This window comes from Dermacentor albipictus, chromosome 3 (assembly GCF_038994185.2).
Source record: "Dermacentor albipictus isolate Rhodes 1998 colony chromosome 3, USDA_Dalb.pri_finalv2, whole genome shotgun sequence".
Lineage (NCBI taxonomy): Eukaryota > Metazoa > Arthropoda > Arachnida > Ixodida > Ixodidae > Dermacentor > Dermacentor albipictus.
Window position 1 is genome coordinate 6,440,872 of NC_091823.1, and position 19,460 is coordinate 6,460,331.

General features: G+C 47.8%; 1 protein-coding gene and 1 long non-coding RNA gene across 4 annotated transcripts in view; one reads left to right on the forward strand and one right to left on the reverse strand.

Annotated features, from left to right (window-relative positions):
• The window catches only part of LOC139057194 (glutamate receptor 1-like), a 235,920-nt gene that overhangs the window by 109,993 nt on the left and 106,467 nt on the right, over positions 1 to 19,460 (forward strand). Inside the window, exon 1 of one of the 3 annotated variants that reach the window (XM_070535004.1) lies at positions 14,505 to 16,793. The exons of the other annotated variants lie outside the window; for them this stretch is intronic. Within the exon in view, the coding sequence (XP_070391105.1) occupies positions 16,742 to 16,793 (52 nt within the window). The 5' untranslated portion in view covers positions 14,505 to 16,741. Of the gene's footprint in view, positions 1 to 14,504; positions 16,794 to 19,460 lie in introns of those variants that run through there. 3 annotated transcript variants of the gene reach the window in all.
• Positions 4,133 to 5,992, reverse strand: LOC135920171 (uncharacterized). The gene is made up of 2 exons (XR_010570186.2): positions 5,929 to 5,992; positions 4,133 to 4,814 (listed from the first exon to the last, which is right to left on the reverse strand). It is a non-coding gene; the product is annotated as an uncharacterized lncRNA (long non-coding RNA).

Below are 19,460 nucleotides of genomic sequence, written 5' to 3' on the forward strand. Positions count from 1 at the left end.
GCGTCGGGACGACGCCGGCCGAGGGGGAAGCTAACGGAGGGGGCCTAACGGCCGGGGCCAGAGAGCGCCGCAGGAAGAATGACGACTTTCTTGTTCGGGGACCAACCAACGACTTCAGTGGCGTGCATGGTTGTAATTGTGACGAAAGATCAGCAGCATTTCTCCTCCCATTGACTATTTTGTCTTGTAAGGCCTGACCAACTAGATCAGCAAGGGCAGCTGTTTGAAACTCCTCTTTAGTGATGCATGTACTGACAAAAGACGTATTTCATCATCTCGGTTTGGCTCACTCTCAGGAGGAACAGGAAGGCACGACAACGCATCGACTATGACGTTATGGTTGCCGCTGCAGTACTCTGTGTCAAAGGTGTAGTAAAAGAGTCGATCATTCCATCGGGGAATCCTTAGAGGGCGATGACCAGACCCTTTGGAAGGCAGCAATACAGCAAGAGTTCGGCCATCGAACGGGGAAGTCGTCGTTCTCTCTGCGGCGCTTCGCGTTCCAGCTGTTAGGCCCCGTATGTCTCCTTCTCCGCCGGCGTCGTCCCTACACTACAGCGGGATCACTTTTATGCCGTCACGTTATGCCGCCATGATACCAAGTTAGATTAGGTTAGGTTGCGGCGTGGTGGCAAGTGGGCTAATGAAAACTGCAGCAACCTTGCGTTCATACGCCAGAGGGGACGGGGCAACCGCACAACGGCTATATGGCCGGGGTTTCGTTGCATACGACTGGACAATGCTATAAATACACCTGATCATATGGGTAAGCACTATGCTTTCCATCTGCGCAATACGCTAGATGAGAAAGTACTCGCGCAAGCTGTCGACTGTCACGCAACCTTTATAACCATGCTCCGTATAGGAATTCGGCCAACACAAACGAATACGCTCAAAGCATCGGAGTTGCTTTAGTAAGCTGGGCGTTACCGTTGGGGACATGCAAGTTAACCGCGGAGTTATGCTCTGCACGTTGCTTTGTTTTCTCCGGAGGCTTCTGCGCGCAAGCGTAAGCTTCACAACTTGTAATCCGTCGGAGAAAATTGCTAATCTCCCGGTTAACTATAGGCCCACATGCCCCGAAAGCAAACACAAGCTCCGAACAGCGACAAGCGCCACGATTTAGTGGAACTACGCAGTCGTGCGCTCACACGCTCAGCTTTGTAATTAAAGCTTGCCACGCTTCGCCACAGAGACAAGCACGTACAACGACGTTGCGTAACCGCCTCTCGCGACCGCATGCGCTCCGCGAAGGGTGGCTCGTGCAGCGCGGCCATGACAGCGGGAAGTCGCTCACCTTGTGGCGTCTAGGACCTTTGGTGCTAGACTGGGTCCGGCTGGAGCCAGGCCATCTTGGCACCGAAGCTTCCAAACCACCACGCGCTGCGCCGCGGATCGGGCCAGGGCGGCACGCGGCAATGGCGCGCACTGCACTTTGTCGTCGGCGGGCGGCTGCCGTTGATCGCCATGCCGCTGCGCACGGGTGCCTTAAGGGAGCCTCGCTCGGAAGCGGCCATGAATGGACGAAAGAGATCGAACGAAATTTCATGAATGTTTTTTTATTCACCCCACTCAGTTAGGGAGTGGGTCCCAGTCAAAAAAGCTACAAAATTAGTTTGCGGACATCTGGGGACCATGAAGGACAACGCGGACTAACGCAAAATGCGTTGCCCTGTCTTTTTCAGCTTCCACGTGGCATTCTACTTTTCGTGCACACGCTGAAACTTCCCTCACTTCACTCTGAATATGTGTTGCACTTCTTCGGAGCCCTTTCCTGCACTGAATATCGGTTAACAAGTGTATTATATTTTAATGCCGCCTGCTGCTGCTGCTGCTGCTGCTGCTGCCGTGATTCCTAACTCCAGAATTTTCACAAGGAGTTTCCGCGCTCATCGAGCGAGGTGTGTTCATGTTTACCTGTGCGCGCGTGACACCGTGTTGGTTAACTAAGTTAAAACACGCTGACGGGCTAGTTGGTTTGATCCATGATAGAATGTGTAAGTGCGACTGAAGAAGGACGTAGAAAGAAGCAAACGCACTAAGACAGCGCTGTCTCTCTGTGTATGTGTTTCTTTGTACATCCTCGTTCAGTCACGCTTACACATTCTATAATTGTTAATTTAGTTAGTAAGCGAATGCTTACAAGTTTATACGGCCGATGAAACTACTATCCTTACTTCGTACAGCTACCTACTAATTTGCGATCGCGATCGGTGCATCGCCTTTCGGGAGGAACTGCGAATTTTCTTATTTCACATTTCGGGGGTTTTCTTTAAACGCCGAAAAATATCACCACGGAGCATGTACGTTGCCACAAAAATATGGATAGGTCGTTTCTGAAGCCCCTTTACAACGCAACGAAACGCGCTTGGCCCTGCATAGTGAAAATATTGCGTAATTCGGCTTGGTTAATTAACTAATTAGGCGGAATATAAAAAAAATCTCTAAGGAGCACCACATGATGGCAAACCATATACTGTTGGTTTAATTCAGCTGCGGCTAACCACTTTCTTAAAATCCATGGCACTAGCCAAGCTACGTGAAGCACCCTGTATAGCGGGTATGAGCCACATTTTCGGCGGAGAACGCCACCACCTAGTGGTCATTCCCGTGCACTAATACAAAGAAAGCTTGGTCGAAAGTTCACGAAAGGGAAAATTACCGTCTACCCGCAAGTAGCAGGACGTTACAAAGAAAACCTGTACGGCTTCCTTTGAAGAAAAATTCGCCCTGGTGTGGGGATCGAGCCTGGCACCAACGCCTTTCCGTGGACGTGGCTGTACCACCTGAGCTAGCCAGGAGGAGAGCAGATTGAAGTGTGAATTCTAAATTAACGACAACTGGAAGCACACGGACAGTGAATAAGGCAGAGCAGTTCTGCGGAGGAAGGTTTACGAAAGGGAAAAATTATGACCATCCGTGTATGTGGCACAAAGCCACAAAGGGGTTTTCTCAGAATAAAGGTAGAAGCAGCAAATAGCTGCACATTGGCAATATTTTGCTTACGTTCGCTGGCACAGCAGGGTTGTAGCAGATGTATAGAGTCTTACAGGTTAAAAATTACGGGGCTTTATGTGCCAAAACCACTTTCTGATTATGAGGCACGCCGTAGTGGAGGACTCCGGAAATTTTGACCACCTGGGGTTCTTTAACGTGCACCTAAATCTAAATACACGGGCGTTTTTCGCTCTTTTCGCTTTTTCGCTCAATGGACCATTTCACGCTTGCTCTGAAAACGGCGTGCTGTGTTGCTCGGACAGCCAGAGATTTACGTCTAAACACAGTCACTCGCAATAAAATGTTCGTTAGACGCGCTATTCGGCACTGGGTAATGTTTGGTACTATTTATAGAAGCCGATTTTGTGATCTATCACTTTATTAAATCTTAAGACGTTTCATTCCAATATAATTTGTACAATAGTGACAGCATCTGCCACGACCCTTCGAAAAATAGAGAGCTTTCTTTCTCGCACTGCCATCGCCGCAAGCGGGACGCATTTCTGATTTGGTCGGCAGGTTATCAGTGCACAGGTATTATAATTCGCGAGCAAGGCTTCCTTTATAAACTGTATAAAATTCATGACGGCGTATGCTCCGCACAGCCTGAATTTGCGAACTGCTTAGTTAATTGCTCCTAATGATTTCCTTGAACTTTCAATAACGGATGCTTTGTAATGGACAGTGTAATGATACTTTCTAATGTTACGAGTACCAGGATGTGAAAATTGTTTGACATTAATGGTGAGAAGGCTGTACGCTATTAGCCAATTGTTGGAGAAATCTTCGATATTCCATTAAATTTGACTTCCCCCTGGCGCTATTTGATTCGTACTCGATTCACTTCTGGAATTATTCAATTGGTATTCGATTGGGCCTCAAAAGCTGCCATTCGCACGCCCATATTTGGCTATAGCAGTCTGACGTTCTTATTCGTTTACATAAGGAGCACATTCGCGCTTTTAGCGCCCCTGATGCACTCCTACGCAACGCAGCGGCTTGATAATGATTTTCGGGTACCTGGATGAACTTGTGAAATGATCGATGAAGAAAAAGGCAAATTTTGGGACAGCTTACCACTACAACGTAGTGGAATACGAAACGTGACCTTTAAGTTAATGATAGCTAAGACATATACAGCGCACATATTTAGGTTCATAGCGTGGTTGTATTGAAATTTAGCCTTTGGGATGGCGCGCCGTGCTTAATCGCAATTTTTGAACTCGACTGTGGATCTTAGCGACGCCGCGACCGCCGAAGACGTGCGGTCTCAATGCGCACCGCGGCCACCTAGGCGCCGTCCCATAGTGGCCACATTCGTGCCGGTCGTCGAGCCGTTATGGAGGACGCCGGGAGGACCAGCACCGTGTGTCTCGTTCCTGCTCGTCGCCAGGATGGCGCACAGGCGACACCACGGAGACGCTGACGCCACTGCCACTTTGTTGTTGCTGTTGAGTTGCACCGGCTGAGCCGAGACGTCCTCCATCTCGACGTCGCTGTCACTTACGGACGCCATAACGGCGTCCTCGCGACTGCCTTCCAAGTCCCTCATCTCGACGTCGTTGCTCTGAGGCGCGTTGTTCCACTGTGGCGATGCCACTGCTGGTTGGCCGAACGCCTGGGGTCTGAAGATCAACCGGTGCGATGCCCGCGCCTTGATGCGATCCATCACCTCCGGACCTTTTCTCTCCGTTCGGCTAAAACAGCAAAGGATGCGCGCAGGCCCGCAGCCGCTTGGGAAGCCAGTGCCTCGCTGCGGTCATCACTGGGCGGGTGGGGTTCTGGGGGGGGGGGGGGAGGGGAGGCACCCGGCCCTCCTGCAACACCAGCTCTCGTGGTCAGTATCGTCGCGCGGCCCTGGCGATCGCACAGTTTGCAAAGTAGCGGGCTATGTAACGCTATCTCAGGCTCAACTAGCACGTGCTACACGTTTGTCGCAGAACAACCACCTGACAAAAAATACGTTTGTCTGGCTTGCACCTGGCAGCGCCGTCATGCTGAAGGAAAGTTAGCGCGCTGAAAAGGCGTTTATTTTATTTGCCGATTTCTAACGCAGCTTTAGAGGCCTAGCTCCAGTGTTGAGCTGCCATTATGTTGTTGCACTCGGCTTTGTGGCGTCCTGCGTGGTGCAGCAAGGTTAGTGCAGTGCAGGCGGTTGTAGTTTTCGTGGATCTGCAGCTCTCACTAAGACCGGCTGTTTGCACGATCTGCCATTAATGAAGATTATCTATCGTTAATTTCCAAGTCAGCATCTTTGACGGCGGTTGTATACGAGACATACTCAGTGAGCGTCAGTTTATTGGGAATACCTTGCTCTCTTATATCGAAGTACCAAAGAATGTGTTTCCTAAGACGCTTGGCCGCTTCCGCACTTGCATGCTTTAGTGCACGTCACCAAGCTTACCCATATTTGACTCATTGCGAGATTTATGGAATGCATATCCCATAATACACAAATACACGATCCGTGTAAGTAAGATAATACTTCATATATGGAAATTTGTCACAATATTCGGATGGATAGCGCGCGAGTCCTTTGACACAGCGCGTCCTTTAGTCGGCACTGAGCTGCTTCTTGCTTCGGGCCAGGAAACGGCGCTTTGTAACAATGCGCGGGGAGTGTTTACACGCTGTGAGCGTCAACATTTGCTGGTGCATACTTGATAATGTGCGCAACCTTCGGCGGGACGTCCCGTTTTCCTGCCATGCGCAAGGTCGTCCACACAGAAACGTTACACTCCTCGACATAAACTACTGGAAGCTACCGTTGCGTGTTCTCCGCTCTATGTGTGCTCATACGTTGTTGCCCTTTGCAGCCCTACTTAATTTGCCAGCACAAACTACTGCCGTGTTCGAGGCCGGACTTAGCCAGGGATCCTCGGGAACACCGCTCGCCGTTCCCTGCGGCGACGGGGTCGCGAGGCCTCTCACCTGCTGCGGGAGTCGACGACACGGAGTCGCGCTGGCGCCGCACCCGACTGGCTCTTGTAATGTGGCCCGTACCCACTGTAGATGGTCAGCCACAACATGGGTGGATTATTTAAAATTATAATCAAAACCGAATTTCCAGTGCCGCTATAGAGTAAATGCGGTTGAAAGGTGAAATTATGTGCTAAGCTAGACGAACAACAGTAAGAATCAATAATCATACGGGGAAACGCACAAAAAACAAATGATGCATGACAAAGAAAGACTTACGCCGACCAAATAAAACATTAAAAGCATTTAGTCGGCATACGTCTTTCTTCGTCATGTTTCATCCCGATCAGACGAGCTTCCGATGGACTCGCGATTACAAAAGAAAAGCAAATAATTGATCAATCAATCAATCAATCAATCAATCAATCAATCAATCAATCAATGAAATGTTTATTATAGTGCCCACGAACAGCTACGGAGCCTTCGTACCGTTGCACCTAAAAAGAAATACGCGAGAAAAATACTACAGAGAAGGAAAATGTGGCAGACAAAACAATGTGAGATAGAGAAACAATCAGGGAACCAGACAACGAGGCAGCGGCGTAAAAAAGAGTTAGTCACACCACATGATTAAATACATATAGACAAAATACAAGAAATGAACTTTGAGATATGTCAATGAAGTCATAATACTTATTACATTTTTTATGGAACCAATCCTAATGCAACAACGTCGCTCAGAAAACGCGGAATGCTCCCTGGTATATTTGTGCGACACAGAAAAAAAAGAATATATATATATATATATACATATATATACATATACATATATATATATATATATATATATATATATATATATATATATATATATATATATATATATATATATATATATATATATATACCGCATGTCCCCGTTAACATAGACCAAGATATTAAAAAAAGAAAACCAGGAGCTCTAGAGAAATCTTACCGACTGCATCGTAGCGGCAGTCGTGTGTACTTACAGCCAGTATTTTCTAATCACAAAGTACGAATTAATTGCTTCTAATTAGTGAATATTTTAATTATTGTTTGAATCGCAAACATGTCAATTACAAAGCTGTAGGGCACCTTAAATAACCTCCGAATCAAGCATTTATTTCGCGCTGTAGTGTGCCTGCTTGTTTTTTCCAAGAAAGAACAGAAGCCGGGCAAAATACGCGAAATATCAAATGGATGCGTGCTCGCGCGCCGCTACTCAAGCGCCTCCGAGCAACCATTGAAAGATATACGGCTGCATTCTTTCATCGCCGCATCGTACAAGGCTTCGTCATGTAGGATGGCTCGAGAGGTTTCGCGACCTAACTAGCGTGGTGCGATAAGCGTCAGCGTCCGCGGACGCAAGAATGTTGTGCTCGATCATGAGGCACTCCAAATAGCTTTAACCTTCGCGCATCATGAAACAAAGCTACGAAAGAAATTCAACCAGTGTTAAAAAAAAACAGTGTGCAAAAGAGCACGACAATATAAGAAAGGCAGCTCTCGGAAGAACAGAAAAGGGCTAGCCAGGAGTTTATTTCAATAAAAAATAAACCAAAAGCACGCAAGGCGTCTTAGCCTTTCTGTATCCTCCGGAAAAGAGGCATAACAAAGCAGACTTTACCTATCTCTATCTTTGTTGCAAGCTCTTTTAACGTAAAAATACGGTAACATCATGAAGGTGTGTTAAACAGTCATGTTTTACACCGATTTTGAGCCATTATCTTCCAGTGCCACTTATAGCACGTACTCAAAGAGCTCACCGTCTGAAGCTATACGGTACTTTCTTCTTTGCAACACTAGTGCGGTTACAGCTTTGATCAACGACATTGGAATCTCGCGGCAGACTCTGCTTACGTTTTCCTTTAGGGCGGCCGGTGTGGTAGTTTCGCTGGTGTACACACCATCTTTCACCTATAGCCCCACAAGAATAAGACCAGCAGTGTCATGCCCGGCGACCTTGCAGGCCAGGGTGCAGGTCCGCGCCGGCCAGTCCATTGTCCAGGAAAAAGCATGTCGAGCCACGCTCGAGACTTACTACTATATACTACGCGCAGGAGCACCATCGTGCTGAAACCAGATGTTCCGAAGGTGCGCTAGTGGAACGTTGAAAGAGACGTGGTTCAGGGAGCGATCGAGGATGTCGTTGACGTAGCTTTGCGCCGTTAGTGTGTTGTAAAAAAAGGTGGTTCCGATGATGTTGCCTTCAAAAACACCGCGCCACACATTAAGCGACCACATGTCTTAGGCATGTAGGTGCGTGTGTGCATGTGCGCGAATGTGCATGTGCATGCACGCGAATGTGCGTGTGCATGCGCGTGTGTGCGCGTTTGTGCACACATGTGTGTGCGTGTGGGCATGTGCGTGCGTGTGGGCATCTGTGTGGGCGTGTGTCTGTGCGCGTGTGTGGTAACGAAAGTCGACCATGAACTTGGACGCGAACTTGGACAAAGGACGGCGAAAGAGGCAGACATAGACAAGCGCTGGTACTTCCGACTGAATTTTTATTCAAGAAAAAAAAAAACAATATAGGGGGTGCACGTACACGATTTTACACCAGCGCTGGCTCGTATCTATGACAAAACAAATCGAAACCTCAGTGCCCGACACCAGTCATTATCAAGGAGCGGGCGCATCTTTTCTTGCGCATCCCGAATATGATAGCTCCTTGGTCGATAGGGATATTGAATGCTTGCTTGCCGCATTGTTCGTTTCAATTGCCGCTGTTTCTATTATGAGTCTGGTGTGGTCATCTGACTGGTGTCAGGCAGTGATGTTTCGATTTGTTTTGTCTAAGCTAAGACTGCCAACACGTCTAACCAGAAGCGGCGACAATTGAGCGCGCGCTGGCAAGCGTGCGTGTGGTCTGACCTTAAGTTTCACGTTTGTCCAGGCTAGTTGATTATTCAAAACTAGTCAGGATTAGCGAAACCCGATAGCTACGATACCGATAATCAGGGTGGCCAAAGTTTAGTTCCTACGCGGGCGGCCGCGGCTGAGGGTGAGCGGACGATAGTCGGCTTCTTCCCTAAGTACGTAGTCTTTATCGATAGTCGAAAGTAGATGGTCGCTTACTTCATCTTGTTTGTTAAACTGCGTCAATAAATATACACTAATTCTAGGAAAAAGCGCACTGATCTAAACACCCTTCTTGGTTGATGTGAGCTATTGGCCAATAACAGCTTTTTACGGGAATCTGCTCCATTACGAAATAAAGCGTGCAGAAAAGAGTGAGGAGCGAGTCTCTGCTCCTCACTGACTTCGCGTTCGCCTTGGGAGTTTCCCGTGCTGTAGACGAGTCCCAAATTTGGCTGAGATGTTCACAGCAGCGTAAGCTATCCGCGGACTGTGTGTTTTCACCAAACCGGAGGGGCAGATCAGGGCTGGTTTAAGTATAAAGGCTCTTTCACATTAGCATATGAAACAACCTTTAGACTTAAGCGGAGTGGCATAAATGGGTGCAGTTGTGCGCGTCACAATGTGATTGTTTGGGGGCTCATTTCGATCTCATCACACTATTGCGTTTTCAACAATGTGGCTGGCGTGATGCCCAGGGTTGATTGCTGGCTGGTTTTGTGGCACGCGCCAAATAATTCTTTAATATAATAAATAAAGCCTGTTAGTTTAATATTATTGACTTGCCATTATTAGAGAGAGAGATAGAAATCTCTTTATTGAAAATGCAGAGTGTTTAGCCGGCGTATTTTTGTCGACATGCTACTCTTCAGGGAGAAGGAGAAGAAAGGCCCTAGATGAAGGTCATTATTAGCAGCAAATAATACGCGTGTTTTGTAATTTAAAAACGTTTTGAAATTTATATTTGCGTTGGAGTCGCAACAGCGGTTCGTGAAGTTTAATGCGATGAGGCATGGCACATTGCATGGCGCACGTTCACAGCAGTTCGCAGCTGGTTGCTTAGCGCTGTCTATTCTCTCATGGGCCTTCTGTGTCCGTGTCATCCTGCCTCCGCTAAAATAAAGTGAAAGATGGCCTATCAATAAGCCTATATATTTGTCTTCACCGCACACGCAGTATTCGGAATCCGGCTGCAGTGAAGTCGTCGTGTCAGCGCAACGAGATACTCGCGCTACCCGTGCTCAGCGTCAGCTTTTGGAGAAATGATTTGCGTATATTGCTAGTGATTGCGCATATGCAGTGCCTACTCCTAGCCATATTCTTGCACCAAACGCAGCAACATGCACCGACCCGAAGGCCCACGTCCTCCCCTTGTTACGGTTGGCGTCTAGCACGCCGTGCAAAAAGGATTTTCACCCGTTATGCCTCGTCGAAACGAAGTGTGACTTCCTATTTCGCCATGGTCATCTCGAGTGTTTGCCGGTCTGGCGGGGGCCCTGCAGTGTTTACAGGCCTCTTTTGTGTGTGTGTGCGACTTTAGAGGGACGCTTTCCTCGAACTGTCAAACTCTAAAGGAAAACTTCCACGAACCAGCAATGCGCAAAAGAGAAGGACAAGCGTCTACAATTCCCGGAGGCTTGATGTAACCAGAGGCTTGGTATAACAGGAGGCTTCGTATAAGCAGAGGCTTGGTATAACCGGAGGCGGGGCCCTCTTTCCGCGAATCAGACTCTGTGCCTGTCACGTGATGTCGACGGAAGCAAGATCGCTCCCACGATTGTAGAGAGCCTATTTAAGGGGCTCCTAAATGTACTTTTTTAACACTTCATTCTCTTCCCGTCATCTTTCACCAACCTTTGAATAAACCGTGCAAATTTCGCACTAGAAATCGTCTCATCCTTGCCCGGTCGCCATGGTCTACCGGATGCCTACAGCCCGCCGACAATGCCACGCTACCAAATAGTAACGTCGGTCGGGCTTCGATAAACAGGCGTCGCTACAAGTCGGCAGCAGTACGATACGCTATCCTGGAGTACGCAACACCCTGAAGTAAGCCTCAAATGAACTGTACGTGAAAAAAACTTTGAAATTCAACTTTGGTGCTAGCCTGGTTCGTCCATCGCGGTGCGTGTGCTGTGCACACACACACACACACACACACACACACACACACACACACACACACACACACACACACACGCACGCACACACGCACACACGCACACACACACACACACACACACACACACACACACACACACACACACACACACACACACACACACACACACACACGTAGAAGTTCACGCATATGCTGCGAATGTGTATACAAGACCTCTGTGAATACTTCTCAAGGCGCAAAAGTCAGCACATCAAATTTGACAGCGTAAGCTGTTATGGGCTCATTCTAATAGCCCTTTCGGCTGGCGATGATGCCTCCTCCTCCACCGCCGGTTTCTGGTCTCCATCGCAGCTATCGCCTAGCGTGCGAGGTGTCACGCGATGTCACAGACGCACCGCATAGCGTTGATACGTGCTCACTTTGTATTGCAGTCACATATCGGGATGCGTATAAAGCCATACTTACCTAAGTAGTTCGTATTTTAATGTTTTGTGCATGCACGCACTGAAATTTCACATTGAAATGATGCACGCTTCGAAAGGGAGGAAAATGCCACTTCCTGAGTGCGGCAAGGTCGATGACGGAAAGAAGACATTGCCATTTAGAAGAAACATAGCGAACAAGAAGTGACTAGCGCGTGGTATTAAACAGCCGGTTCTAATGAAAAAATTCTATTGAAGTATTGAAATCGAGCACACTTTACAAAATGCGATCCGAACCACTGAGCAGTACCTCAAACCAACAGGCCTGCGCTGCTCGCCGAGCAAGTCTGAACTGCTGCTATACAGAACCAAGAGACGAGGGCCAAACGGAAGGGATGGGACACAGGCGCCGACCTATGCGTCCGCCTACACACTGCTTAGGGCAACATGATTCCGGTGGTCGGTCACATCAAGATTTTGGGCAGGACAGTAGAGGCGAACGGCTCGAACACCATCACAGTCGCTAAGCTCATCACAAAGGCCGAGAACACCACACGCCTACTGAGACGAGTGACCAACCGGCATCACGGGCTCAAGGAGGACAGCCTGCTTAGCCTGCCACCGGCCTTCGTAATAAGTGACTTCGTGTATATCGCGGCCATGCACAATTGGTCGAAAGTGGAGAGAGAGAAGCTGGAAACACTCCTGCGTAAGGTCGCCAAGAGAGCCATGGGTCTACCCACGCACACCAGCACGGAGGAAGCATGTACAGCACGCTGAGCGAGATTGCGGAGGCACAGGAACGGACACATATCACCAGGCTGTCCGGCACACTTGCGTGCAGATGGATCCTACGAGAAATCAGCGTCGCGCCTCCAGAAATCGAGTGTAACAGCTACGGGCTAACACCCGACCTGAGGACGGGTGTTAGCAGACGAGCCTCGCAGACGAGCCTATGTAGCAGCGGTGGTCAACACAGATGGCATGGTCATCAATGCGTGCACGGTTCACACTGATAGTACTGAGATGGCCGAGCAGGCGGCCATCAGTCTTGCACTCCCAGAAGACGGTAAGAACTTGGCGTACTGCGACTATAAGAGGGCAATTCTGTCCTTCGGAACAGGGAGCATATCCCCAACCGTCGGCAGAATACTTGGTACTCAACACCTCACCCCACACTACATCAATTGGTTCCCAGCACACATGGGACCATTGGAGGGGCCGCTCACTAACCTCAACGAGACGGCATACGAGGCCGCATGAGACCTAACTCACCGTGCGAGCCCGGACTCCCTCTCAGCAAGATGGGTGAGTGAGCGCGATCCCCTCGTCACCTACAACGATCTCACCCAGCACTGCAAGTTAGTCAAGAGAACCATGCCGCTACCGCACAAAGCACTCAATAAAGCACAAGAAGTCACGTACAGGCGGCTTCAGACGAGCACCTACCCATGCCCGGCATTCGTGCACAAGATCTTTCCCGACGCGCACCCTACAATGTGTGTCACTTTTGTAAAGATATAGCTAGCCTTGCTCACATGCTCTAGGGTTGGCCCCTGGCGCCAGGGGCCAGCACCACCAAAGGAGAGTGGGACCGCCACTTTGACGCGAACTTTTAACCATTTTTTGAGGGCTAATGGTGAAAAATGTGTGGGAGCGTAAATATTTTCTTTTGCTCGGTGTAATCATGCACGCATCATATCAGATGATTACCTTTCACGTATTTGCTGACGTCGCATGACAGACAAGTGAAGTGGGGGCTAGCTCTAAAAAAATGACCAATAGCGGAGGGCTGATTTGCTGAAGTGGAGTAAAAAAGTTTGGAATAGCTTTACGTTATAGCGTCCCTGTTCATGTCTGTCTGTGCGTGCGTGACACCATGCTTGATTATATAATTAGTAAGCGAATGTGTACTGCAATTTATACGGCTGATAAAACTACGATTCTTGCTTCGGGTAGTTGTCTAACACTTCGCTATATTGCTATCAATGTTACTGCCGCCCTATTCGTACGGCAATGAGCTCTTTTAGCGGTTGAAGGGAAAGAAACAAATGTCGCAGTTCCGCCCGTAAGGCGAAGCATCGATTGTCGTAGCAAATTATTAATCTGCTGTACGAAGTAAGGATAGTAGTTTTATCCACCATATAAACTTGTGAACATTCTCTTACTAACTGAATTAACAAGCATGGCGTCACGCGATCGCAGGCAAACATGAACACTGCTCACTGGATGACAGCGGGCACTCCTTGTCAGAACGGTACGTGGTATGGGGAAGAGCGGTTGCAGTAGCGAGCGAATTGCTCTTCGTGGCGTACAGCGCTTCAATGCGAACTAAGCCGCGATAATACAGCTCACACGAAGCTATCAGCCCTCGGCTGGCCTAAACTCTGTACCCAAGGCAGATCGCTTTCAAAGTAGGATCCGAGGACCGCATGACACGAAGCTGCCACCAAAGTAACCCCCCCTCCCCTCCGCCGCCCGCACTTTTGTAGCTCTTCTCGCGTATTGCGAGATGGCTAGGTGGTCATTCTTGTTTATCTTCCTCCTTGGCACCCACCATCGCACCTGACTGATGGATGTCGGCAAGCCAACGCATGAGCATGACCGGTTGTACTGCTGGGCAACCTTCGATTTGAATTCGTGGGGAAAAAGGAAGAACACGCACGAGGATCTTTGGCATCGTTTCCAGTCTTCGCGGTTTATTTTAGCTTTTAGCACTGCGTCTTATCCTTTCGTCTGGCAATCTGCTCAAAGCGCTTCTTTCGCGATATCACTGCGTCACGATATTCTGCAATTCTGAATGCAGAGTATCTCCAGAAATAACTGCTTCATTGCGCGCCTTGTGCATTTAAATTAGGTGTCCTTAAACTAAGACGCAAAAACGCTGGGAAATGTTTCAGAAAACGAAGACCATTCTGACAACCTAAGCTTAAATGTAAATTATGTTGTATACAAGATTTCTCAGTCCACATACATAGCGTAACGGGTATAGCGAAAGTGTACCTCGTGTGGCGCGCATGTTTGCTTTGCATCGCTTTCATGGATAACGAGAAAGAACAGGCACCTTTGCACCGAAAACTTTCTGTGGTTTTGTCTACCGAGACGAAAGAAAGATAATTCATCTGAGCCCATTTGGGGACACTTTATTTTTGTAAAACCGATGCCATTTATAAATTTACAGAGAGAAACATGAACATTTACAAAAGTCGTAGCGTCCCAGCATGGCAAACCCTCACGTACGCGATATACAGGTATACATCAGAATAGTAATACACGGTATGCACGACTTGCATTCTAAGATATATGTGTATAAGTATGTATAATATGTATGTCTGTATGTAGAGAGAAAATCGACGTGGTTGTACACTGGGAAATAAAAAAGAAAACAAACAAAAACCAACAACACACACGTAACAAAATCTGTGGCCACCATAGAACACGCTTCGTTAAGCTAATAGGTTGGTCAGCACTGCAGAACGTGTTCGAATACAGTGCCACGTCGACCGCATCCCCGGTGCCGAGGATGCACTGGCCCACATTTTCTTTGCTTTGGAGGCCAATTACAAGCGGTCACTGCCAACGATCTACGCGACGCATTTGAGCAGTCCGAACAGAACCACATCTGCGAAGTATAGATAGATCTCGGGACAAAAATGCCACAAGAGCATTTTGCTTGACATCAAGAGGACCTTTGTTGGTGGCAGCGTTACAGGGTACACTGTATAAACACACTTCACATCATGAATTGTTCTCCTATGTGATTTTCTAAATTGCACCAGTGTTCAAATGAGACTGTCTAAACCGGTTGTCAGATCATTTCCTGATGGTACTTGCGAGTGGAAAGCGATGACGGGTGCGCGGAATCGACATTCCACTAGTCCAAGTACAAACAGTGATTTCTGCATGCTATTAGCTTATCACAATACTCTGCACATAGGTAGGTCATTGTTTTGCAAGTTGTGTACAAAGAGACGTTTTCGAAAGATGCAAAAAGAAGAAAAAAAGATAACACTGCTAGCTCTAATTCGATTCTAAAAACAGTTCGCCAGATTTTGAATTCTTAGAAAAAATGAGCTATGCTAACGTTGTTCAAATACTTCAGATACTTTAGATAAGGAGAAGAATTTTTAGCAAGCAAGAAATAGTACCACAGGGACTTCGCAATAAACGATGCCAGGGTATTGTGCACACAAATTTGATATTTTTGAAACCATTTACGGGTTTACGCAGAATTGAAATAAGTTTACGATGGTACATAAGTTTTCTTGAGAACAATAATATTTCCGCCGAGCTTGGCAAAAAAAAAAAGAATAAGCTACGTGATTCTCTTCTATTCCTTGCTATTTTCGATATACGATGAGCAGGATACTCAGAAGGAGCAGAGTATCAATTCGGCAAGAACGGGGAACACAAACAATGCAGTCAAAATGGTCACAGTAATGTCAGTGCCGACTGAGGGTTTCTTTCGCCGCTACTTTTTTTTTTATCTACCCACATGCACACCATAATTACTTTGGAGCCACAAATGCAAAAAAAAAATACGAGACGTTGTAGCTATACAGAGAGCCAATCTTATGCTAACATTAGCATTTATTGGACATCTTTGCGTTGTTGTTGGAGGAGTACAGATGCATGCGTTTCATGTGAAAGTACTAGAACCGCGGCCTCGTATGCTTTTGGCATGTTCATATCGGCCTCTCTTAAATACAAAATACGAAACACAGACACATGTTGCTTTTAACAAAATATCGAACACAAAGCATCGGGAGGATTAGCTGTTGGGCTAGTTAATCTTGCATTCTTACTATGCTAGCTTGGCGCAGAGTAATAGAAGGACACCGAAAAACAATGAAACTGACGAGGACGGGCGCTAGTATCAAATGTTTGTTCACAGGGCACCCATCGACATGCGTACTATTTGAGGCGCGTGTGGGCAGCGTCACATCGTCGTCTCGCAGGGAGACGCTGCATTAAAAGACAGTGAATTGAAGAAAATCGTACACGGAAGGGTGCAGGCTCATAAAAGCTTGGCTGATTCAGATAGAGGCATTCTTTTCCATTAAAGAAATTTGTCTGTTTCATTGTTTTTTTTTGTCCCTCCATTACTTTTCGCTAAGCTACCATCGCTTGCTGAAAAGTCGCAGCGATTTGGCACGTGGAGTGAATAATCCCCAATGGACTTGTTTGACTCAAATTTGTTGTCTTATGCCAATGCGCAGCTTATGACGAAGCTCTAGGCCACATCAATGCTTTATTGAATTTCGGAAAGCGTTCACTCTTTGCGAAAAGGAAATCTCAGTAATTTTGTGTGCGGATATGGAGTTGACAGGGTTGCTGACATTGCAGACGGTGCTTGCTTGCGACCCGGCGCAGGGGCCACCAATGCGCACAACTCATCGCGATGGCTTTCGGATATATACATGGCAGCGTGTGTGTCGTCGTTAACCAATATGGTAAGATGCTCATGGCCACGTTGAAGCCATAACTAACGTGCAATTACCCGTTTCGCAATTAGTGTATACTCATGCCAATGTTAAGACGTGGATTGTCTTTTTTTTGCGCTAGATGTCTGCCACAGCAAAAAAAAAAAAACGTGAAGAAAAGAAAGGGGGCGGGGGTGAAAGAAAAAGAGCAAGGAAAGAAATTCAAGGAGCCACTGCACCAGACACGAACAATTTTGGTCTCTGCGCGGGAGGGGGCCACGAGGTTCGTTACGTAGACTCGAAACGTTCACGCAGCACAATAGGGGCGCACAGCTTTTGACGTGCACGAATGATCAGCTGGCCTCCTAGGGTGTTTTCTTTATATGGATGCACAGGTGGCACAATGACACATGATTCGCACTCACCCGCCAATGAAGACCTACCTCTAAAATATGGTCGCGTATCACTGCACACTAACGCGTACCACGATGGCCGCTGCACGAAAGGCAGCGCCTCCGTGCGGCCGCTTGAGCAAACAGCACGCGACGAGGCAAGCGCTCGGAACACGGCAGTACAGCGGGTGCAACAGTTGAGCAGAGCGTGCTCATGGGCGCCGCCGCCGTGACGGGCAACGTGAACAGCGCCACCGGTTGCGAGCGTCACCAAATAACCAATGGCTGCGACCCTTGCGGGCATCGAAGAAGAAAACACTCAGTCGACAATCGGGGCGACAACCACGGAGCAAGCAAAGCGGTACCGGAAACTATGTGCCAGCGCGATTCGCGCGAATAGATGATGTCACAGGCAGGCAGAGTATGGGGAGCCAAATGGCGCCAGCTAAACACGCGCGGGCCGACGCTCGGAGGGCCCTTTGACAGCACCCCCGGAAAACGCACTACACATTGTTCTCTCTGTGCACACAGCGCCTGCAACGGCGATGCCGAATTTGTAGCGTTCTGGAGCCAGCGATAGACAGGGCTATGCCAGTTGTCATCTACGGAAGCGACACACGCTAGCATACGCCGGCGTCACGTGACCATATAACAGGACGGCCGTAGGAGATTTTGTGGATGCACGTATCTAGAGGACGCCGGTAGCGGGTTTATTGTGACGTGTGTATGACGCGAACTACCTCCGCTGGCGCAGAAAAATGCCGTATAGTGGTGAAAAAATTTCGCACAGAAATCATCATCACCCAGTGTTCCAATAGGTCGAAGGGTGTGAGGTTCTTTTATACCGCGTGTCTCAGCTAACGTTAGGCAAGGTGTTCAGTGAAAACAAAGATTTAGAAAACACGTTGCAAGATGCAGTTATTAAACCTATGGTATTCGGTCATCAGAGGTCGAGCACCGTACGTCTTGCGATCGCATCTTGCACCCTTGCACCGTCTTTCTTTCTTTTTTAGTTGAACAGCTTGGCTAACGTTAGCTGGGACACCCTATATAGGTTCAGCCTGTGGGCAACACCGGAGTTGTCATCACTATTTTTTTTTTTTTTTGCGACGTGAAAATGTATCACTGCCGTGAAGATTGCGTATGACTTAATCGGGTTTAGAGAACAGTCGTGTAGAAAGTAAACGGCCCGTTCTTTGTTTGCTGTGTTGCTGCTTGGTGCAGCTCTTTGATGAACTTCTAATTTTGTAGAAAAGTACTGTGGGTCCTACGCAAGATGTTTAAAAAGATCGACAAAATTTGGCGATATTGTGGGCACAGCCAGAAGCTATTGAGCAGTGTTCAAGAAAATAGAATTGAAGTCAACGTGCTTACTGCTGTTGTTCAATCCTCTTTGGAAAGAACATCGGTCATGTTTTTGGACCGTGACATTTATTCCTCACTTCCTTTCTACTAGCTTTTCTCTTCTTCATCTTGGCTTTAATTTCAACCTCGATAACACGCGCTCTCAGCATAAAGATTTACGCCTGGCTACGCCCGTGTTGTTTATCTTTTCTTGCCATGCCAAATAACGATATACAAAAGGGTGTTGCTTTAATTCCCCGCGCAAGCTTCTTTAATTTGCATACACCCTTGACGTTTGACTTCGAGAAGCCACCCGTTGATAGCTGCGTGGCGTTCTTCAAGCTTCTGTGAATTCTTGGCTAAGACAAGCTTCATAACTTTAAGCAAGCGTAGATTATCCTTGCGTTCGAAGCAAGGCGGCAGAAAAACGCACACACAAGAAAATGCACGGCGTCTCTCATGGTAGTCGGTGTTATTGTCGCCACAGGTGGCTTCTTTTTCACTGTGAGGTTACCAGTACCATTTTAGCTAGCAACCCTAACTCCCCGAACGTGCGGACATAGTCTCCGGGAGCGGGTGCAAAAATTCGTGCTATGCCAAAAGACATATATGTCTAATAGTGCGCTGAATGTGTGCGTTCTTTGTACGTCGGGAAGGTAGTGCACTGCACGAATATACTGGGATATGGACACGTTTGGCTTGTAACCATCCTAAGAAGTGGCAGTGTGCGTTGCTCCTGAGCGGCGGCCGTCCCTGCTGCTGCCCCACAAATTTTTTCATTCAATAATGGCTGCTTGATACAACCGTTTTTCTCTAGCATGTGGGTAAGAAGCGTCTCTCTACTGTTGCCTTTCTCGTTGTCTAAATCTGTACGCACCATGAGTCAGCAGTTCTGTACTCTGCTCGATACACAGGCCTGTTAGCCCCACGAATTTGCTCCTTAAGTTCCACCAACATTCCA